The sequence below is a fragment of the Limulus polyphemus genome, unplaced genomic scaffold (assembly GCF_000517525.1).
Source record: "Limulus polyphemus unplaced genomic scaffold, Limulus_polyphemus-2.1.2 Scaffold2552, whole genome shotgun sequence".
Lineage (NCBI taxonomy): Eukaryota > Metazoa > Arthropoda > Merostomata > Xiphosura > Limulidae > Limulus > Limulus polyphemus.
In genome coordinates this window covers 107,852-126,629 of record NW_013668162.1, presented here as the reverse complement: position 1 = coordinate 126,629, position 18,778 = coordinate 107,852, and the positions used below count along the sequence as shown (strand labels likewise).

Below are 18,778 nucleotides of genomic sequence, written 5' to 3'. Positions count from 1 at the left end.
TTTAGCACTACTACACAAAGAAACCAACTGTTTTATACATATACCGAACTTAATCTTTTAGCACTACTACACAAAGAAACCAACTGTTTTATACATATACCGAGCTTAATCTTTTAGCACTACTACACAAAGAAACCAACTGTTTTATATATATACCGAACTTAATCTTTTAGCACTACTACACAAAGAAACCAACTGTTTTATACATATACCGAACTTAATCTTTTAGCACTACTACACAAAGAAACCAACTGTTTTATATATATACCGGACTTAATCTTTTAGCACTACTACACATACAAAACAACTGTTTTAATATATCGCATTTAATCTTTCAACACTCCTACACAAAAAGAACAACTGTTTTAATACATCGCATTAAATCTTTTAGCATTACTACACAAACAGAACAACTGTTTTAATATATCGCATTAAATCCTTTAGCATTACTACACAAACAGAACAACTGTTTTAATATATCACATTTAATCTTTTAGCATTATTACACAAACAGAACAACTGTTTTAATATATCACATTTAATCTTTCAGCATTACTACACAAAGAGAACAACTGTTTTAATATATCACATTTAATCTTTTAGTATTACTACACAAACAGAACAACTGTTTTAATATATTGCATCTACATTCATTATGGTGTGTTCCCATTTTTAGTTCTGTCAGATAATCTACATCCATCACGCACGGTCCACATCATAGTCATATTGTGAATCAACATTTATAAGGTTGTGTTCTCATTTTTAGTTCTGTAAGATAATCTACATCCATCACGCACGGTCCCCATCATAGTCATATTGTGAATCAACATTCATTATGGTGTGTTCCCATTTTTAGTTCTGTAAGATAATCTACATCCATCACGCACGGTCCACATCATAGTCATATTGTGAATCAACATTCATTATGGTGTGTTCTCATTTTTAGTTCTGTCAGATAATCTACATCCATCACGGACTGGTCCCCATCATAGTCATATTGTGAATCAACATTTATAAGGGTGTGTTCCCATTTTTAGTCCTGTAAGATAATCTACATCCATCACGGACTGGTCCACATCATAGTCATATTGTGAATCAACATTCATAAGGGTGTGTTCCCATTTTTAGTTCTGAAATATGATCTGCTTCAATCAAAGTCTGGTCCTAATTGTAGTTCTACCTGATGATTTAGGTGCACGACAGTCTGGTCGTGGTTTTTATTACCTGTGATAATCGAATCTACAAGTATTAAGTCCTGGTCCTAGTTGTAATTCTGAAGCTTGTCCTGCTTTCTTGTTAGTTGTGTCTCACCTATTGAAAAGAAAAGTGAATGTACGTGTTTGAAAGTTTAGTGGGACACACTGACGTAATAAGTTGTAGCAGTATCGTGACCTTCCTAAACCAGTTTTCGTAACGTAAGTTATAAATACTCTTGGTGAACAAAAGAAATTTCACACTTCAGATAGTCAAATAACAGTTTTCATCGTTGATTCCACTGTCGTTTATTAATACTCGACTAATCATGTTTTACAGAATTTGTTTCGTGCTGCTTACCTGTTTCAGCTCCTCAGTGTGGGTGGTAAGTGTAAAGAAGACTCGTAATATTTATTACTTGTTCCTGCCAACTTCTTAATGTTGCAATAATTTGGCTCTTGTTGTAACGCAACTGTGACTGGAGTAATAGTGAAACACAGCTGTATACTAATGTTACTGTAGTGTGTATATTGGAGTTTTAATGTTATATAGTATGGTTAATATTATAGTGAAGTTTTAATTTCATTGTAGTGTTGGTAATGCAACGTCAATGCTACTGTAGAATGGAGTGCTATTTATACTGTACAGTGGGAAGTATTATTGTCACTGTTAGTGCAGAGTCTTACTGTATAGTGGAGAGTGATGTTTTATTTTTACTGTATAGTGAAGAGTGAAGTGCTATTGTTACTGTATAGTGGAGAGTGATGTTTTATTGTTACTGTATAGTTAAGAGTAAAGTGCTATTGTTACTGTATAGTTAAGAGTGAAGTTTTATTTTTACTGTATTGTGAAGAGTGAAGTACTGTTGTTACTGTATAGTAGAGACTGAAGTACTATTGTTACTGTATAGTGAAGAGTGAAGTACTGTTGCTACTGTATAGTGAAGTGCTATTGTTACTGTATAGTTAAGAGTGAAGTTTTATTTTTACTGTATAGTGAAGAGTGAAGTGCTATTGTTACTGTATAGTGGAGAGTGATGTTTTATTGTTACTGTATAGTTAAGAGTAAAGTGCTATTGTTACTGTATAGTTAAGAGTGAAGTTTTATTTTTACTGTATTGTGAAGAGTGAAGTACTATTGTTACTGTATAGTTAAGAGTGAAGTGCTATTATTACTGTATAGTTAAGAGTGAAGTGCTATTGTTACTGTATAGTGGAGAGTGAAGTACTATTGTTACTGTATAGTTAAGAGTAAAGTGCTATTGTTACTGTATAGTGGAGAGTGATGTTTTATTTTTACTGTATAGTAAAGAATGAAGTATTATTGTTACTTTATAGTGAAGAGTGAAGTACTATTGTTACTGTATAGTTAAGAGTGAAGTTTTATTTTTACTGTATAGTAAAGAATGAAGTGCTATTGTTACTGTATAGTGGAGAGTGATGTTTTAGTGTTACTGTATAGTTAAGAGTAAAGTGCTATTGTTACTGTATAGTCAAGAGTGAAGTTTTATTTTTACTGTATAGTAAAGAATGAAGTACTATTGTTACTTTATAGTGAAGAGTGAAGTACTATTGTTACTGTATAGTGAAGAGTGAAGTACTATTATTACTATATAGTGAAGAGTGAAGCGTTATTGTATAGTGAAGTACTATTGTTACTATATAGGGAAGAGTGAAGCACTATTGTTACTGTATAGTGAAGAGTGAAGTGATATTTTTACTGTATAGTAAAGTGTGAAGTGTTATTGTATAGTGAAGTACTATTGTTACTGTATAGCGAAGAGTGAAGTACTATAGTTACTGTATAGTGAAGAGTGAAGTACTATTGCTACTGTATAGTGAATAGTGAAGTGTTATTGTATAGTGAAGTACTATTGTTACTATATAGGGAAGATTGAAGCACTATTGTTACTGTAAAGGGAAGAGTGAAGTACTATTTTTACTGTATAGCGAAGAGTGAAGTACTATAGTTACTGTATAGTGAAGAGTGAAGTACTATAGTTACTGTATAGTGAAGAGTGAAGTACTATTGTTACTGTATAGTGAAGAGTGAAGTGTTATTGTATAGTGAAGTACTATTGTTACTGTATAGTAAAGAGTGAAGTGTTATTGTATAGTGAAGTACTATTGTTACTGTATAGTAAAGAGTGAAGTGTTATTGTATAGTGAAGTACTATTGTTACTGTATAGTAAAGAGTGAAGTGTTATTGTATAGTGAAGTACTATTGTTACTGTATAGTAAAGAGTGAAGTGTTATTGTATAGTAAGGTACTATTGTTACTGTATAGTGAAGAGTGAAGTGTTATTGTATAGTGAAGTACTATTGTTGCTGTATAGTGAAAAGTGAAGTGTTATTGTTACTGAAAATTCGGCCATAGGAGAATATGTACAAAAAACAAAACAAAAAACAACACACACAACATAGAATATTATGGTGAAAAATGAAACAATCGTATTGGCTCAACCAAATGGTATTAGAACCAATAATATCCGTGAATCTTTAGAAATAATAAAGTTTAAAAATGATTATAGATTATTAAATACAGACGATGGTCTAGTTAATATCTGTGTAAGAATGTGATGGGACCTCCTCTAAGATTGGTGCAGAAATAATAAACTGATACGCAGGTCACATGACCTAGTTAAGAAGGAATAAATATGACACTTATAGCTTACAAGTTCACTACTGATGATGACGTAGTAAACGTCGAAACATGTAGAGCGTACATTTTACAGGCCACAGATTGGCCCGAAATAGAAATGTTTTAAATTGTGTATTTATTTTAACATTGTGTGTTATTTAGTTATTATACAAAACTGCTAAAAAACAATATATATTAAACGCCTCAAATAATAATAATAGCCCCCCGGTGGCACAGCGGTATGTCTGCGGACTTACAATGCTAGAATCCGGGTTTCGATACCCGTGGTGGGCAGAGTACAGATAGCCCATTGTGTAGCTTTGTGCTTAATTACGAACAAACAAAATAATTATAGATACACTGAGCAAATGTGATAGGTATGGTACCTGAAGTTTAAGGTGTTCTTGGGATTAAGGTCGATAGCACCGCTAAGGGCGAAAATACCCAACTGATGACTTAAGGCAGAGTAGTAACAGAGGCTTTTAATAGTTTGCCTGTCACTCGGATAATAGTAATAATTAAGACTAATTATCATTAGTTGTAATTGTTATCAGAAAATTTTAGCAACTCTTGTAGTAGAAAATATTTTATAGTTATAATATTTGCGATTAAATATTTTTTATATGCTGTGCACACTTCGTGGAAAAATGGTAACAATTCGCTCTTTCAAAACGCAGAGGAGGATGGTCACTGTGTCATGTATGATCAGTGTGGGCGTGGGAGGTATGGTCACTGTGTCATGTATGATCTGTGTGGGCGTGGGAGGTATGGTCACTGTGTCATGTATGATCTGTGTGGGCGTGGGAGGTATGGTCACTGTGTCATGTATGATCAGTGTGGGCGTGGGAGGTGAGGGAGGTATGGTCACTGTGTCATGTATGATTAGTGTGGGCGTGGGAGGTATGGTCACTGTGTCATGTATGATCTGTGTGGGCGTGGGAGGTCTGGTCACTGTGTCATGCATGATCAGTGTGGGTGTGGGAGGTATGGTCACTGTGTCATGCATGATCATTGTAGGCGTGGGAGGTATGGTCACCTCAACTGTTACTACAGTGTCAACAATTGCTCTTTCAGAACGCAGAACAGGATGGTCACTGTGTCATGTATGATCAGTGTGGGCGTGGGAGGTATGGTCACCTCAACTGTTACTACAATGGTTCTGCACAGCAATTGAATGACGAGGAGACGGTCAAGATGCTCAGAGAGCTTTGTCCCGAATTCCATGACGGTAAGCTTTTTTAATTTATTTTCTTGCTGCACACTTCGATATCTGCTAAATAAACCCTCATGACTGTCGTCCGATTTATTGCTGTACCTCTTGAAACACTATTTATTTTTCTTGTTCTGAAGACGTCGCTTCTAAAACTTTGTTTACTTAAAAGTATAAAGCTTTTACAACCTTCCTTCTTTGCATTCTTTTCTCATATCCTTGCATCAATGTCAAAATGTTTTTGTCCGTTTTTCGTGTTTCGATATTTATTCTGGTATTTTTAAACACCGAACATTAGGAACAGATTTATAAACCATCTTATAAACATTTTTGTCATCTGATTTATGACCCAATCCTTATAAACTCATGTTTTTGTTTTCTCTCGTAACTTTTCAACTTATTAAAAACCCTTTATGTATTTCTAAATATGTATATATTTTATACTGCCTAGTACTTGGGCGAGTGTTAGCGATAAAGAAGGTTCAAGACAAGATATGTAAGAGAGTTAAAACGGCCAGTCACGCTGTTCGGTTAAGAATATAGGTGGCATGGTAGGTGGCAAATGATGCTGACTGGTTATCCTCCCTCAAATTAGGGATAGCTGTGCTTGCATCTCTCTGATATGGTCATATAGCTTTTCAGGTTTCAAATATCAACACTAACTAGCGTCTAATATCCTTAATATAACAATATTCATGATTATTTAAGGAAAATCGTAAACAATAATTAATTCACTACAGACTTTTATTCTCATTTTATAAGTTAATCAGTTAATAACTCAAGATGAGTTAAAAACGGAAAACTTGTAAGTAACAATAACCTACTCCGAAACAATAGCCTAAGCAAAGCAAAAGTTATAGTTACGAAAGAAAACCTTCTGACTCCAAAAACTACCGCGATGAATCTTTTTGTCGTGATAATAAAGTAATAAGCAAACATTCAAGTTGAAAAAGGCTGCTTTTATGGAAAAAAAATGCCAACCTGGAATCTCAAGAATCTCTTCGTGTAATTTAAATGGACTACTAAACTATGGTCTTGGAAGTAGACGTCTCTACTTATAATTGTCTATGTCAGATAATAATGCATAATCATTAAACAAGGCACGATCATTGTGAATCATTGTCCTTATAAAATTTCATTAACCCTAAGTATATTCTGAAACCAATTAACAAGCATCCTCTTATCTTTACACACGAATCTATAATAATAAAGAGGGCGTGTTTGTGTGTGTGCGTGATAGGCATAACTCTAAGAGGAAAGAACCTAGAAACCTGAAATTTTGCACATATACTAAGTAGACCCTGAGGATGTGCACCAGGGTATTATTACTTATCTTATGCACATGCGTGCATGCACATATTTTTGTAAGGTAAGCAAGCGAAAAAAACACATAGAAATGAATATGTGACCACCACAGCTCCAAGAGCAAAGAACCTAGAAACCTGAAATTTTGCACCCATACTAAGTGGACCCTGAGGATGTGCACCTGGGTTTTATTACTTATCTTATCCACATGCATGTGTGCGTGCATGCATGCGCATCTTTTTTAATGGGGGGTAAGCTAGCGAAAAACCACATACAAAAGAAGTGATTCTTTATATAACAACTTGTAATACATAGAAAAGACAGTACGTTCTGGTAACAGTGAGTTCCAACAAAGACTTTTATGTCATGTCGCTTAGTAACAAAAAGTATAACCTAATATTGTTGTTAGTCTATGAATCAGTCTATGTACTGAAAGTATAAAATGAAATGTATAGATGACAAAACTTGAAAAATATTTGTTGATTTCTAATTTAGAGTCTCTGTTCAATAAAGAGGTTTGTTTTTTTAATAAAAACGGTGGTGATATAACAGAAAATAGCTTAATTCAGAAACGATGTGAGTTTAAAATCCATCGTGATGTGACCCACACTGGCTTTTATATAGGTTAGATAAGGTGACGTATAGTGGCATCTATAACTTAGTCATCTAGATAATATCAATCTAATAATCCGGGTACTTTCACTAGTGTATAATAATGTATAGCATGTTGTGTTCAATTTAAAACAATATGCTCCATGTTACTAATAACACATTGATATAAGTCTAAAAGCTTTCCGCTAATTTATAACATAATGAGGTCAATCTAACAGCTTTCTATATAGTAGACTTGTATTTTTGTTATTTATAATGTTTAAATTGGAGTCAGTCTGAAAGATTTCTACTAGATCTATTTTCTATCTATCTCTATTTGACGCCCCTCAGTGGCACAGCGGTATGTTTGCGGACTTACAACGCTAGAAACCGGTTTTCGATACCCGTGGTGGACAGAGCACAGACAGTCCGTTGTGTAGATTTGTGCTTAACTTAAAAAAAACAAACTCTAATTGACATTGTAAGAAAAATTAGTTGAGTCTGAAATCTTTTTTCTAGGTGTATTGTTTTGCTTGAATCATATTAACAGTGTTGTAAGCTACATTTTTAATATTTGAATTTAGATTTTTATCTAGAGGGCACATGACATTAAGATCAAGATTTTAAGATTTAAGTTCATAAAAGTAGCCTCAGAGTACCTTGAATTTTTTTTAATGTTAATGTTAATATCTGCAAACAAGGATACATTATAAATATAAGAATAAGTGAAGCATTCAGTTCAGTTAAATTCGTTCAGTGATTTAGAATTCAATGAAATATTCATTTGAGTAGTGAATGAGACTTCAGAGAAGCTAGTGAATGATGGGTATATATAGTGTTTGTAGTCTATTAAGTTAATCAGTCTGTTAGTAACAAATTCCTTTGAAAGTGAAAACGTTATTTGTGAACTTAGGTTTGCAAATGTGTACAAGTGAAAGTAGCCTGTAGGAAGCATTAATGAAGAAATAAACTATTTTTTATCGTTGCCTGGACTGGACTTCTCATTAATTTTACCAAATAATTTAAAAGAACCCACCCAATGACAGAACACATTACAACAACTGTTGTCATAGGTGGAATCAATTTGATGAAAATAAAATAGAACATTGAGTAAGCTTTAACTTTCGAGATGATCTCAGAAGACGATATTAGTGCTTAACTGGAATTAGTGAAACAGTTGAAATCAAGAACAAGAATTCGGAAAATTAGATGAAGAAGACAGAAAATTAGAAGAAGACGAAGAAGAATATTTTAGAAAATGAAAAGAAAGTCATGAGGTAAGAGACGAGAATTGAAGAAAGGAGTTAAAAGAAACAGACATAATACTTAAAGAAGAATTAATAACAAACATAAATCTGATTGAAGAGAAGTTTACAGAACAATGTAAAGAGTGATTAAAATAAGATTGAAAAGTACAGTAAAAAAATAGTGAATTACAGGAAAGCTGTAATGACAAAGCTGAAGTGCAGAAAGATTATAACAGCAAGATCAATAAGATAGAATAGAACATAAATGTCAATGACAGAATAATATATTTAGAAAAAGATTGATAACTCCAAAGCACAAACCAAAAACACATTTTTCTGCACCCACTCACGAATTCCAACCTACAACTAGTTCTAATGAATATGATCCTATTTGGTCTACTTCTGTTACTGTAAGGTCTTCCTGGTCTACTCCAGCTATGTAACTATCAAATTCAGTTCTAGAATTTAGCTGGGCAGTTCAACAAAATTGAAAAACTAATGGACTATGATGGTAAGGTACCATGGGAGACATATCAGGCTCGGTTTGAAATAATTTTTAAAGTGAAAAGATGGAATACTAAACAACAAGCTATTCATTTTGCTGCTCATTTAAAAGGACCAGCTTTAGTGACATTAAGAAATCTTCAAGCCGAAAGCCATAACTATCAAATATTGATAACTGCCTTATCCAACAAGTTCAGAAGGAAGTATTGAGGAGAGGGTATGGAGAAAAGAAGATATCTTAGACAAACTAGCAGAAGATTTACACTGTGAAATGATGGGTTTATTGGCTTGTGACCAATTTATAGATGCTAAAACAAACGAGATATAAGAATTTGATTGAAGCAACTTAAGACTACATTTTAAAGGAAGCTCTACAACTGGCAATGGAACTTGAACCATGAAAGTTCCAGATGAACTATTTCAGGCACTCTTTAGAAGTTACGGGACCATCAGGCCCTGTAGTATTGAAATATAAACTCCTTTTGACGATAGTCTAGAAGAAATAAAATGATTAATTAGGCAACTAGTTAAACAGAATAGAAGAAATAAAGTAAAAATCAATAGATGTTTCCAGTGCAAATTGAAAGAGTATATTGCTCAAAAGTACAGACAAAAGTCTGTACGGAATACGAATTCCTCTCAAAGGATACCAGAAAGAGAGAACTGTTAGTAAGTTAAGAAACCTGGCTATTACAGTGGAGACTGTGAGGAACCAACAGTTATTAATGCACCAAAGAGACAATACTTTAGTGACGAGTCTTTGAGCCCAATCAGATGAAAGGGACACTAAAGGCTAACCAGTCGTCCGTAAATAGTAATTATTTGGACTTATGAGACGATGTTCAGCTCAGAATGCCTTATATTCTCCAAATGAGATATAAAGTTCATTAAAAAAGATGAGTCCAGGAGTCCACTGGTTTATTTATAGAAATTCTTGCAGTGTGTTGTTCGACACTGGCTACAACATTTCAAACCGAGTATTTGGTAATGGAAGTTGAGAAATTTCCTAGATATGAAGAAAGAAGAAAAATTGATGTGAACAACAAGTGGACGTAAGGTTCCAGAGTGAGGAAAGTTAGAAATTTCCCTTACTGTTGGAAACTTTTCTGTCTCACGATGCGAGGATAATTATATCGAGGAAAAGTTCACATTGGAAATTAACTTCAAGCACAGACACTGATGCAAGGTTAGGCCAGCTTCAAATAGCTTCACAATCTATGACCAGGAAAATCATGAAAATTATTACATCACAAACTGAGCTTCCAGTGAGAACATGGAGACCAGTCATTGCACCAACAGGGCTTATTAGAAATAAATTTACATCTAGTGACCAGACACTTCAGCATGTCCCGATATATTAATGGCTGGAAGAACTCTCAAGGATCTGAAGAACAAAGGCCATGAACACAACGAACTATAAAATTCTAATCAGGTCTAGATAGGTCATACCAAAATATGAAGCTGTATAAGTAGTACTTTCACATCAAACAACATCAAAAGTGGTCACTTTTGAGGCAAGATGTGGGAATTCTGATGTCAAATCCACTTACGGTGGAGGTCTTATAATTGATTGATGCCATATATTACATAACTTTCTTACGAAATATCAAGACACTTTATTCAGTGGACCTCATGACTCAGGCCACACAAATTATATATCTCACAAAATTAATAACAGAGATACAGCCCCAATATATTAATTAACCAGATGATTTTCTTTCGCAAAATATAATAAGACTTTCATGGAAATGGAAACCATGAAGAAACAACGAGTGATGAAATCAAGTACTAGTCCTTCGCATCCTGTATTGTTCTTACGGAGAAGAAGGATGGATCCACAAGGTTCTACATGGACTACTGGAAGGTGAATGAACTCACTAAGAAGGATGCCTACACACTGCCAAGGAATGATTCTACTTTTGATGCTCTATATGGATGAAGATGGTTTTCATCATTAGATCTTAATAGTGGATTTTGGCCAATGATTAGCTAAAGAAAGTTCTGGAGTGGTTGAGGAAAGAGAACCTTACGTTAACACCCAAGAAGTGCGAAATGTTTCGTCAACAGGCGAGATTCTTGGGACACACAATAAGCAGAAGGGGAGTGTCTATAAACTCCTATAAGGTTGATGAAAACCGCAGTATATGGAACGAACTGTCAGAAGTCTGTTATCAGAGAAACTAGTTTCACATAATAAGCAGAAAGGGAGTGTCTATAAACTCCTATAAGGTTGAGGAAAAAACCACAGTATATGGAACGAACTGTCAGAAGTCTGTTATCAGAGAAACTAGTTTCACATAATAAGCAGAAAGGGAGTGTCTATAATCTCCTATAAGGTTGATGAAATAACCGCAGTATATGGAACGAACTGTCAGAAGTCTGTTATCAGAGAAACTAGTTTGACACATTCGTAAGTCCTCTTCAGTCTCACGTTATCGTATAAGGTTGAATCTTTAAAGAACTGGCCAATACAAAGAAACTTGCTTTAAGTAAGAGGATTTCTTGGATTATGCTATTGTTGTTTTCTAAAAATCATTCTCTGACATAGTTTATTCTCTACACAAGTTACTTGAAAAGCCAAATCATTTTTGTTGGATTGTGAACAATCATTCAAGAAACTAAATTAACCACTACTCCTGAAGTAGAACTCATAAAGATTCTCCCATTTTAGATACAGATGACAATTATTTTGCACTAAGAGCAGTGTTATCACAAGTGTAACACAAAAAAGAAAGTGACTGCTTACCAAAAAAAGGCAATGAATGCTAAAGAAAGTAGGTATTGTATAACTCAATTATTTCCAACATAATATATACATAAACTCCAGGAATACAATCAGTGGAGACAGCAAATAGAGGCAAAGGGTTGCGGGTCTGAAACTTGTCTGCCTCTCCTAATTAAAAATTTTAGTAAAAGCTATGTTTTTTAGAATACAGTGTCGTCACTTACTAGGCAAATTTACACAAGAAAACAAAACATTATCCAATCTCTTGTTAGCCCTATTATCTTTATAGTCAATCACAGCAAAATTTTTCGTAGCTACTCAGTCAGTTTGAAGTTAAGCGAGAAATTTAAACTGGAACCAAGGAATAATAAAAAAAACCTGAAGAAGGTGCCTATAATATTAACGAAACTTTTTTTTATAACTTATAAATACATTTTCTTATTTTATATATTTGTGTTATGAGATTCTATAAGCTATTCTATAGAGTTGTATTTGAATATTATAATGTTCACTGAGTTAAATCTTTTTATATTAATTAGTTAATTAAGTAATTGATTTGCAGAGTCAGAGTAACACCCAATGGAAGAATACACCAAACCGATAAAGAACCTTGTACAACAGACAAGCAGATTTGTAATATTAATTAAAAAGATTTGCAGCAAAAATAATTATTTTTTCTTCGAGCTTCTTAATAATAATTCTTTCTTAGAGCTTCTTAATAATAATTTTTTCTTAGAACTTCTTGGTATATTTTCCATAGCTTTCCTTCCACTTATCTTTAAAAAAAAAAGAGCCTTCACCCTCAAGCTCATATATCTTTCACCTCTTCAGCTCCTCATTTTCAGAATTATGGAGTCGACACTGAGTATAACTTTAATACTATGCATCACCCTGGAAGAAACCATGAAAATGTTGATGCAATATGTGTTTTTGAGGAATGTTAACACCGTAAAAGGAAGGAAGCACAAGATAGTAAAGGTGACCAACTTGGAGTACAATGATGTTATGCAGGAATGTTAACATCGTGAAAGGAAGGAGGCAAGAGATAGTGCATGTGACCAACTTGAAGTACAATGATGTTATACAGAAATGTTAACACCGTAAAAGGAAGGAAGCACAAGATAGTAAAGATGACCAACTTGAAGTACAATGGTGTTATGCAGGAATGTTAACATTGTGAAAAGAAGGAAGCACAAGATAGTGAAAGTGACCAACGTGGAGTACAATGATGTTATGCAGGAATGTTAACATCGTGAAAGGAAGGAGGCACAAGATGGTAAAGGTGACCAACTTGGAGTACAATGATGTATAAGCAAAGATGTGACATTCACAAGTGATGACTGAAGAACTAATGTGGTCTAACACTCAACTAAAAGATAAAGTTTGAAACCCATTATTCAATGAATCAAGAATAGCGCAGATAAACCTTCATGGCAAACAATCGCTCCATACAGCCTGAAAACGAAGATGGATTATGTCATGTCGGAAATGGGAAGATATCAGTAGATAGAAACAACAAGTACTGTTGGTACTTCCACAGTCTCTGCATTCTGAAGCACTCCGTCATTTCCACAGCCTTACAAAGACTGGAAGTTAGGTATTTAGAAGAAACCTGAGCGAGTAAAAGAACATTTCTGTTTGGTTGGGTGCCAGAACATTTCTATTTGATTTGGTGCCAGAACATTTCTATTTGGTTGGGTGCCAGAACATTTCTATTTGGTTGGGTGCCAGAACATTTCTATTTGATTGGGTGCCAAGAACATTTCTATTTGATTTGGTGCCAGAACATTTCTATTTGATTTGGTGCCAGAACATTTCTATTTGGTTGGGTGCCAGGAAAATGTGTAGAATTAGTATAAATCGCGTAAGTTATACTGTAAGCATAACAGAAGAAACAGCACAGGCAGCTACAGCAGTATTTTCTTGGAGCACCACGTCAGAAAGGTACTGTCGACATGTTTGATTCTCTGTCCTAGAGTAACAGTGAGAATAAATGCATCATGGTTGTGATGGTTGTTTCACCAAATGGCCATAAGAATATACTGTTCATAACCAATAAGCAGAAACACTAGCAAGGAAACTTGTTAAGGAATTCGTTTCAAAATCTAATGTGCCTATTAACTTTCTCTCAGATCAGAATAATTTTACATTTCGGAGAATTGTCAGATCCTTGAAATAAAAAAGATCGGGATAATAGCCTTTCATCCGTCTACTGATAGCATGGTGAAGAGATACAACAACACACTTTTAAATCAACTAGCCATTTATGTGAATGAAAATCAGAAAACTTGGGATCAAGATATTCCACTGTTACTGATGATACAGCAGTACATGAAATTACATGCCATCACTAATCACGTACTTCTGTACTCACATGCATACGATAAACAGTTTTACACAGAATATGTTGAGATTAACTTTGTCATTCACAGTATGTCATTCACAACATTCATAATGTAGTGTTTTATTCATTTTTAAATATTAGTATTGTTCAAGGTGTGAGATAGCAAATTATATATTTTTTATTATTATAGTTGTGTTTTTCTAATTTATTTATTATTTCCTTCTATCTTTTAGTTTATCTATTAATTTTTGGTGGCTAACTCACCTTCTAGCTAATCATATGTAAATACATATGTATGATGAAACTGACACCAGCTTCCCTAGAGGTGACGTACAGATAATATTAATATAGCAGAAGATTATGTAAATTTATGATCACCTGAGGTTGTACTCTCGTGACCTAATCAGTAAATAAATACCCTGCCAGACGCCTCAGAGAGAGAGCCATGAGATAGTTAGTGAATTATTGTTCTTTATCACTCGATATTGTTATTAACATTGAAAGGTATTTCTGGAATATTGTGTGTGTGCTTTTTTGTTTTTGTTTTTTGGAATTATGTTTTTTCTTTCTGGTTCTTTTTTCCGAATTCCGTCATTTCAGATAATGTTGATATTTATGATATATTGTTCATGAACATTGGTGTCAAGTCCTGGCCAGGAACGCGTTTATTAACTGAGTTTTGGTAAGTGTTGTATTTATTTCTAAGTTTTGTTGTTGTTGAACTCTGACTGTAGCGTTCTACACTGCTACAAAGAAACTTCGCAATCCAATAAGAAGGCAGTGTTGTAAGCTATATTTCCAATGTTTGAATATAGATGTTAGTTAGAAGATGCATAACGCTATGAAAATAGTCTTATAATAATTAGAATGTCACTTCCACTCCTGAAACTTAGTTTATTTCTTTTTCTGTAATAACATTTTACAATTTGCAGATGACTCGCTAACTATGTGATGCGAATTATAACTGATATATATCAACACTTTGTAAAACAACTAAACTACGATGTAAATGTTTCTACATTCAATGTTCCTTTTTTTCCAATATAAAATAGATAAGCCATTTACTTGCTGTACGAAGTCACAAGTGGAAAAGCTGGTGAAAGACCTGAAACTTCCTCGTCGTCTAGGATTTGGTAACTGTCCTTCGTGTGTCAGAAACTTCCAGAAGAACTTTTGCCAACTTACTTGTTCGCCCTATCAGAGCAGATTCCTCAGAGTTACTAAGACTATAATGAACGATGATGGTGAAGCCATGGTAGAAGAACTTGAATATTTGATGTCGTTTAAGTAAGTGAACTTTGTGTTGGAGATCTTATCCTTCTTGTCTTCCTGCTTAAACAAAATACAGTAAAACATCTAGTAAACGTATCTTCGTAACTGATGACACGTATACTAAAACATTTAGTGATTTTTTTCGATCTTGTCTTCCTGTTTGACGACAAATGCAGTCGAACATTTCGTGATCTATTAGTTCTTCTCTTCCTGCATGACAAAATATATACAAAAACATTATGTTAGGCCTGTTATATTTTTACCATTACATTCTTAATCTAGTCCGTTAGGGATTTTCAAGAATTAGAAGAGTGAATAATAATAGTATTTCAACCAAGCTATGTTTGTCATATTCATTCTCGACGACGCTCAATCCAGAGTTCTTCAGACCGACCAAAGTTTCCATTATAAACTCAAAAACTTTCTGCAAAGTAAGATAGTTAAAATAGTCAAAATATTAATTTGGAATTATGAGTGGCTATAGTTTATTCTGATATATGAATATAAGCAAATGAAACAAATGTTTTAAAGTACGTAGTGTGGAAATTGATTGATATTAACTTTTGAACTTGTAAAAAACAAGTAGTGGAGAAAGAACCTGCAGTGGCAGAACTGTAAGAACTCTTATTTTTACTATAACAACAGGTATGCTCAAGAGTTGTTCACTTCATGCGAAAACGTTGAGGGAATATTTCCTGGCAAGTCTCTACTGAAAGAGATGTTTTGTGGAAAATGGGAGAAAGATTGCAGTCCTCAGAGGTGGCTAGATTTTATGGGGTCTACTCCCGAAAATTCTGGCTTTGCCCCATTTCAAATCAATTATGTTTTGCACAACGAAACTGAAGTCCAAATTGATGGTCACCTTTTTTTCCCTATGAATGAAAAGACAACAAAGTAAGTGAATTAATCATAAAATGCTTTTTTTAGTTTGTTACACATTCGTATGAACTGTGCAGCGACTGGTATCATTGCGATTAAAGCATTTCGTGAACGTTAATGATGAGTAAAGAGGTTAAATATAGCTAAATTAACATTTCGTTTCCTGTGGATTTTACCTGTAGGTATTTCACGTTAGTTAGTTAAAAATGTTTTAGAATAAGAAAACAAAGTAACGTTCCTTTACCTCAGATCTGATATCAATCGTTGTTATGGTCACTTAAATGTAACTGATAATTAGTAGCTATTTTTATAACTAGATAGTAAATACTAAATAGTTTTATTTTACTTTTTGGCTGCCATCTTCAGAGAAGTCTTTAGAAGGATTACTTCTTTTGGTGATGGCCAGGTTTCAGTCCTTGTCTCTTTTAATGAAAATCTGTTGTCAATTTGTCTGTGGTCTACCCAATTAGAACCTGAATCAACTAAGTATTTAATTTTTTTCAAGAGGGTATCCAGGTTTTGCTGACTCCTAAACTGGATTGACTGAGTGTGTTATGAGTAGTATCAGTGTTATCAGTAGTAATTACCAGATAGATCAGTATTACTAGATCAGTAATAATTACCAGATAGATCAGTATTACTAGATCAGTAATAATTACCAGATAGATCAGTATTACTAGATCAGTAGTAATTACCAGATAGATCAGTATTACTAGATTAGTAGTAATTACCAGATAGATCAGTATTACTAGATCAGTAGTAATTACCAGATAGATCAGTAGTAATTACCAGATAGATCAGTAGTAATTACCAGATAGATCAGTATTACTAGATCAGTAGTAATTACCAGATAGATCAGTAGTAATTACCAGATAGATCAGTATTACTAGATCAGTAGTAATTACCAGATAGATCAGTATTACTAGATCAGTAGTAATTACCAGATAGATCAGTATTACTAGATCAGTAGTAATTACCAGATAGATCAGTATTACTAGATCAGTAGTAATTACCAGATAGATCAGTATTACTAGATCAGTAGTAATTACCAGATAGATCAGTATTACTAGATCAGTAGTAATTACCAGATAGATCAGTATTACTAGATCAGTAGTAATTACCAGATAGATCAGTATTACTAGGTATTTTGTCTATTATGCTCCTGAATTTTAAATTTTGTTCGATTTTTGTTTTCCTTGTGTATCGAAATACACATTCACCTAGAATGTTGTAAACGTTGTTTTTGTCTCCAGGTGATTTGGTGTGTCTGGAATGTTCTAAATGTTGTTTTTGTCTCCAGTGGGTCTCCATGTGTTTGGTGTGCCAACATACCAGACACACCAAACCACCTGGAGACAAAAACAACGTTTACAGCATTCCACCTGGAGACAAAAACAACGTTTACTGATTTGGTGTGTCTGGAATGTTGTAAACGTTGTTTTTGGTAGGTACTAATTACAATCGTATGTGCGTTGATGCTTCTGAATATTATTCAGATTGTATGTTGTTTACATATTCTCTGGATGTTTTCGGAGAGACTGTGACATAGGAGAATATGTCTGTAACTTTATACCTGGTTACTCTTGGTGTTTATCTTATTTATAGATTATTCGGGTATCCATTGTTAAAGAGGGTTGTAGTGATGTGTTTATATTCCATCTTATTTGGTATTACAAACCTTGTTCATTCTAGAAACTAGGCAGTCTATGATACCTGTGTCTACACTGTTGAGGTGGTTTCACTTATAGTCAAAGTATTTACCTGTATCTGTTGGTTTCCTATAAATTCCTGTGGTATGAGTTATGTGTTGGGTAACCAAAATGTCAACAAATGGGAGATTGTTATCTTATTATATTTCTATTGTGAATAGTATTGCAGAGTGTTGGCTGTTCATGTGGTTCATGAATTCTGAGTCTTATCAGAAGCGTGTGGCCATTATACAAAAGTATTATAAATATGACTGAGCCAAATCTTGGGGCGTAAAGCTCCTATTTTATGTAAAACACGAGAGATAAGAATGAGTTAGGCCTTCTTGTTGTTGATAGTATTTTTCTTCATGCTGGAAATAGGCTGTGCTGATACAGTAGGTTGTAGGTTCTGTATCGGCGAAGATTACGAGATGGATGCATACCTTTAGAGTTCTGTCATTTTTAGTATATTGTTACGTCTCTGGTCGTTAGTTAATTTTCCGTAAAAATTCTTTCCGAAAAAGCTTTAGCGATACAAGTCCTTTCTTAAATAAAATTGATTTATTCTTTCTGAATACAACTTTGCAATACACTTAATTTCCACAGTCACGTTATAACAAACGCTATAATTCACAACGAACGACTCTCGTGCTCGACTCAATTGTCAGTTTCTATCTCTGTCTGCAGTTCAATTACATTGTTGCCGTCACTTCTTGGCGGTCTTATATACAAGAATACCGCATATCTAGTAAACACTCGAAGCTTCACGAAGGGACATGAATGTTCTAGAAGCTCATGACGTGTTACTAGCGTCACGTGACCCTCGCTGTCGTGACACTGCCCCTTCCTTAGTATTGTTCGTCCCGAACAATAGCCACTTACATTAAACCAATAAACGATTAACAATAACTTCATTAAATGTATAGAATTTACAAACACAAAATCAAAATTCAACAAAGTCTCTTAATTTTACGGGACGTATCTTCTTCCGTACTGGTCTCCATCTCGTTGGCTTCTGCTTCATGTGGGGTTCATCTGCTTCATCAGGAAACGTCACATCATTGGTAAAAGTCACACCAGTGGTAGTAACTTCATCAAGGGCTTCACTGTTTCCCTTCTCAAAACTGGGTAGAGTTTCTACTTCGACAGTGGCTTTTTTCAGGTGACACGTCTTCAGT

The 18,778-nt window shown here is 34.1% G+C and overlaps 1 protein-coding gene across 4 annotated transcripts in view; it reads left to right on the top strand.

The window, feature by feature from the left end:
* Positions 1–1,432: 1,432 nt before the first annotated feature.
* Positions 1,433–18,778, top strand: part of LOC106467281 (Niemann-Pick C1 protein-like) — a 19,826-nt gene continuing 2,480 nt past the window's right edge. Inside the window, exons 1-4 of one of the 4 annotated variants that reach the window (XM_013927615.2) lie at positions 1,433–1,579; positions 4,910–5,063; positions 14,814–15,048; positions 15,679–15,927. In XM_013927615.2, coding sequence (XP_013783069.1) covers positions 1,523–1,579; positions 4,910–5,063; positions 14,814–15,048; positions 15,679–15,927 — 695 coding nt within the window. In that variant the 5' untranslated portion in view covers positions 1,433–1,522. Of the gene's footprint in view, positions 1,580–1,710; positions 1,863–4,502; positions 4,559–4,861; positions 5,064–14,813; positions 15,049–15,678; positions 15,928–18,778 lie in introns of those variants that run through there. The other 3 variants (XM_022395422.1, XM_022395423.1, XM_022395424.1) reach the window with 3 other exon arrangements.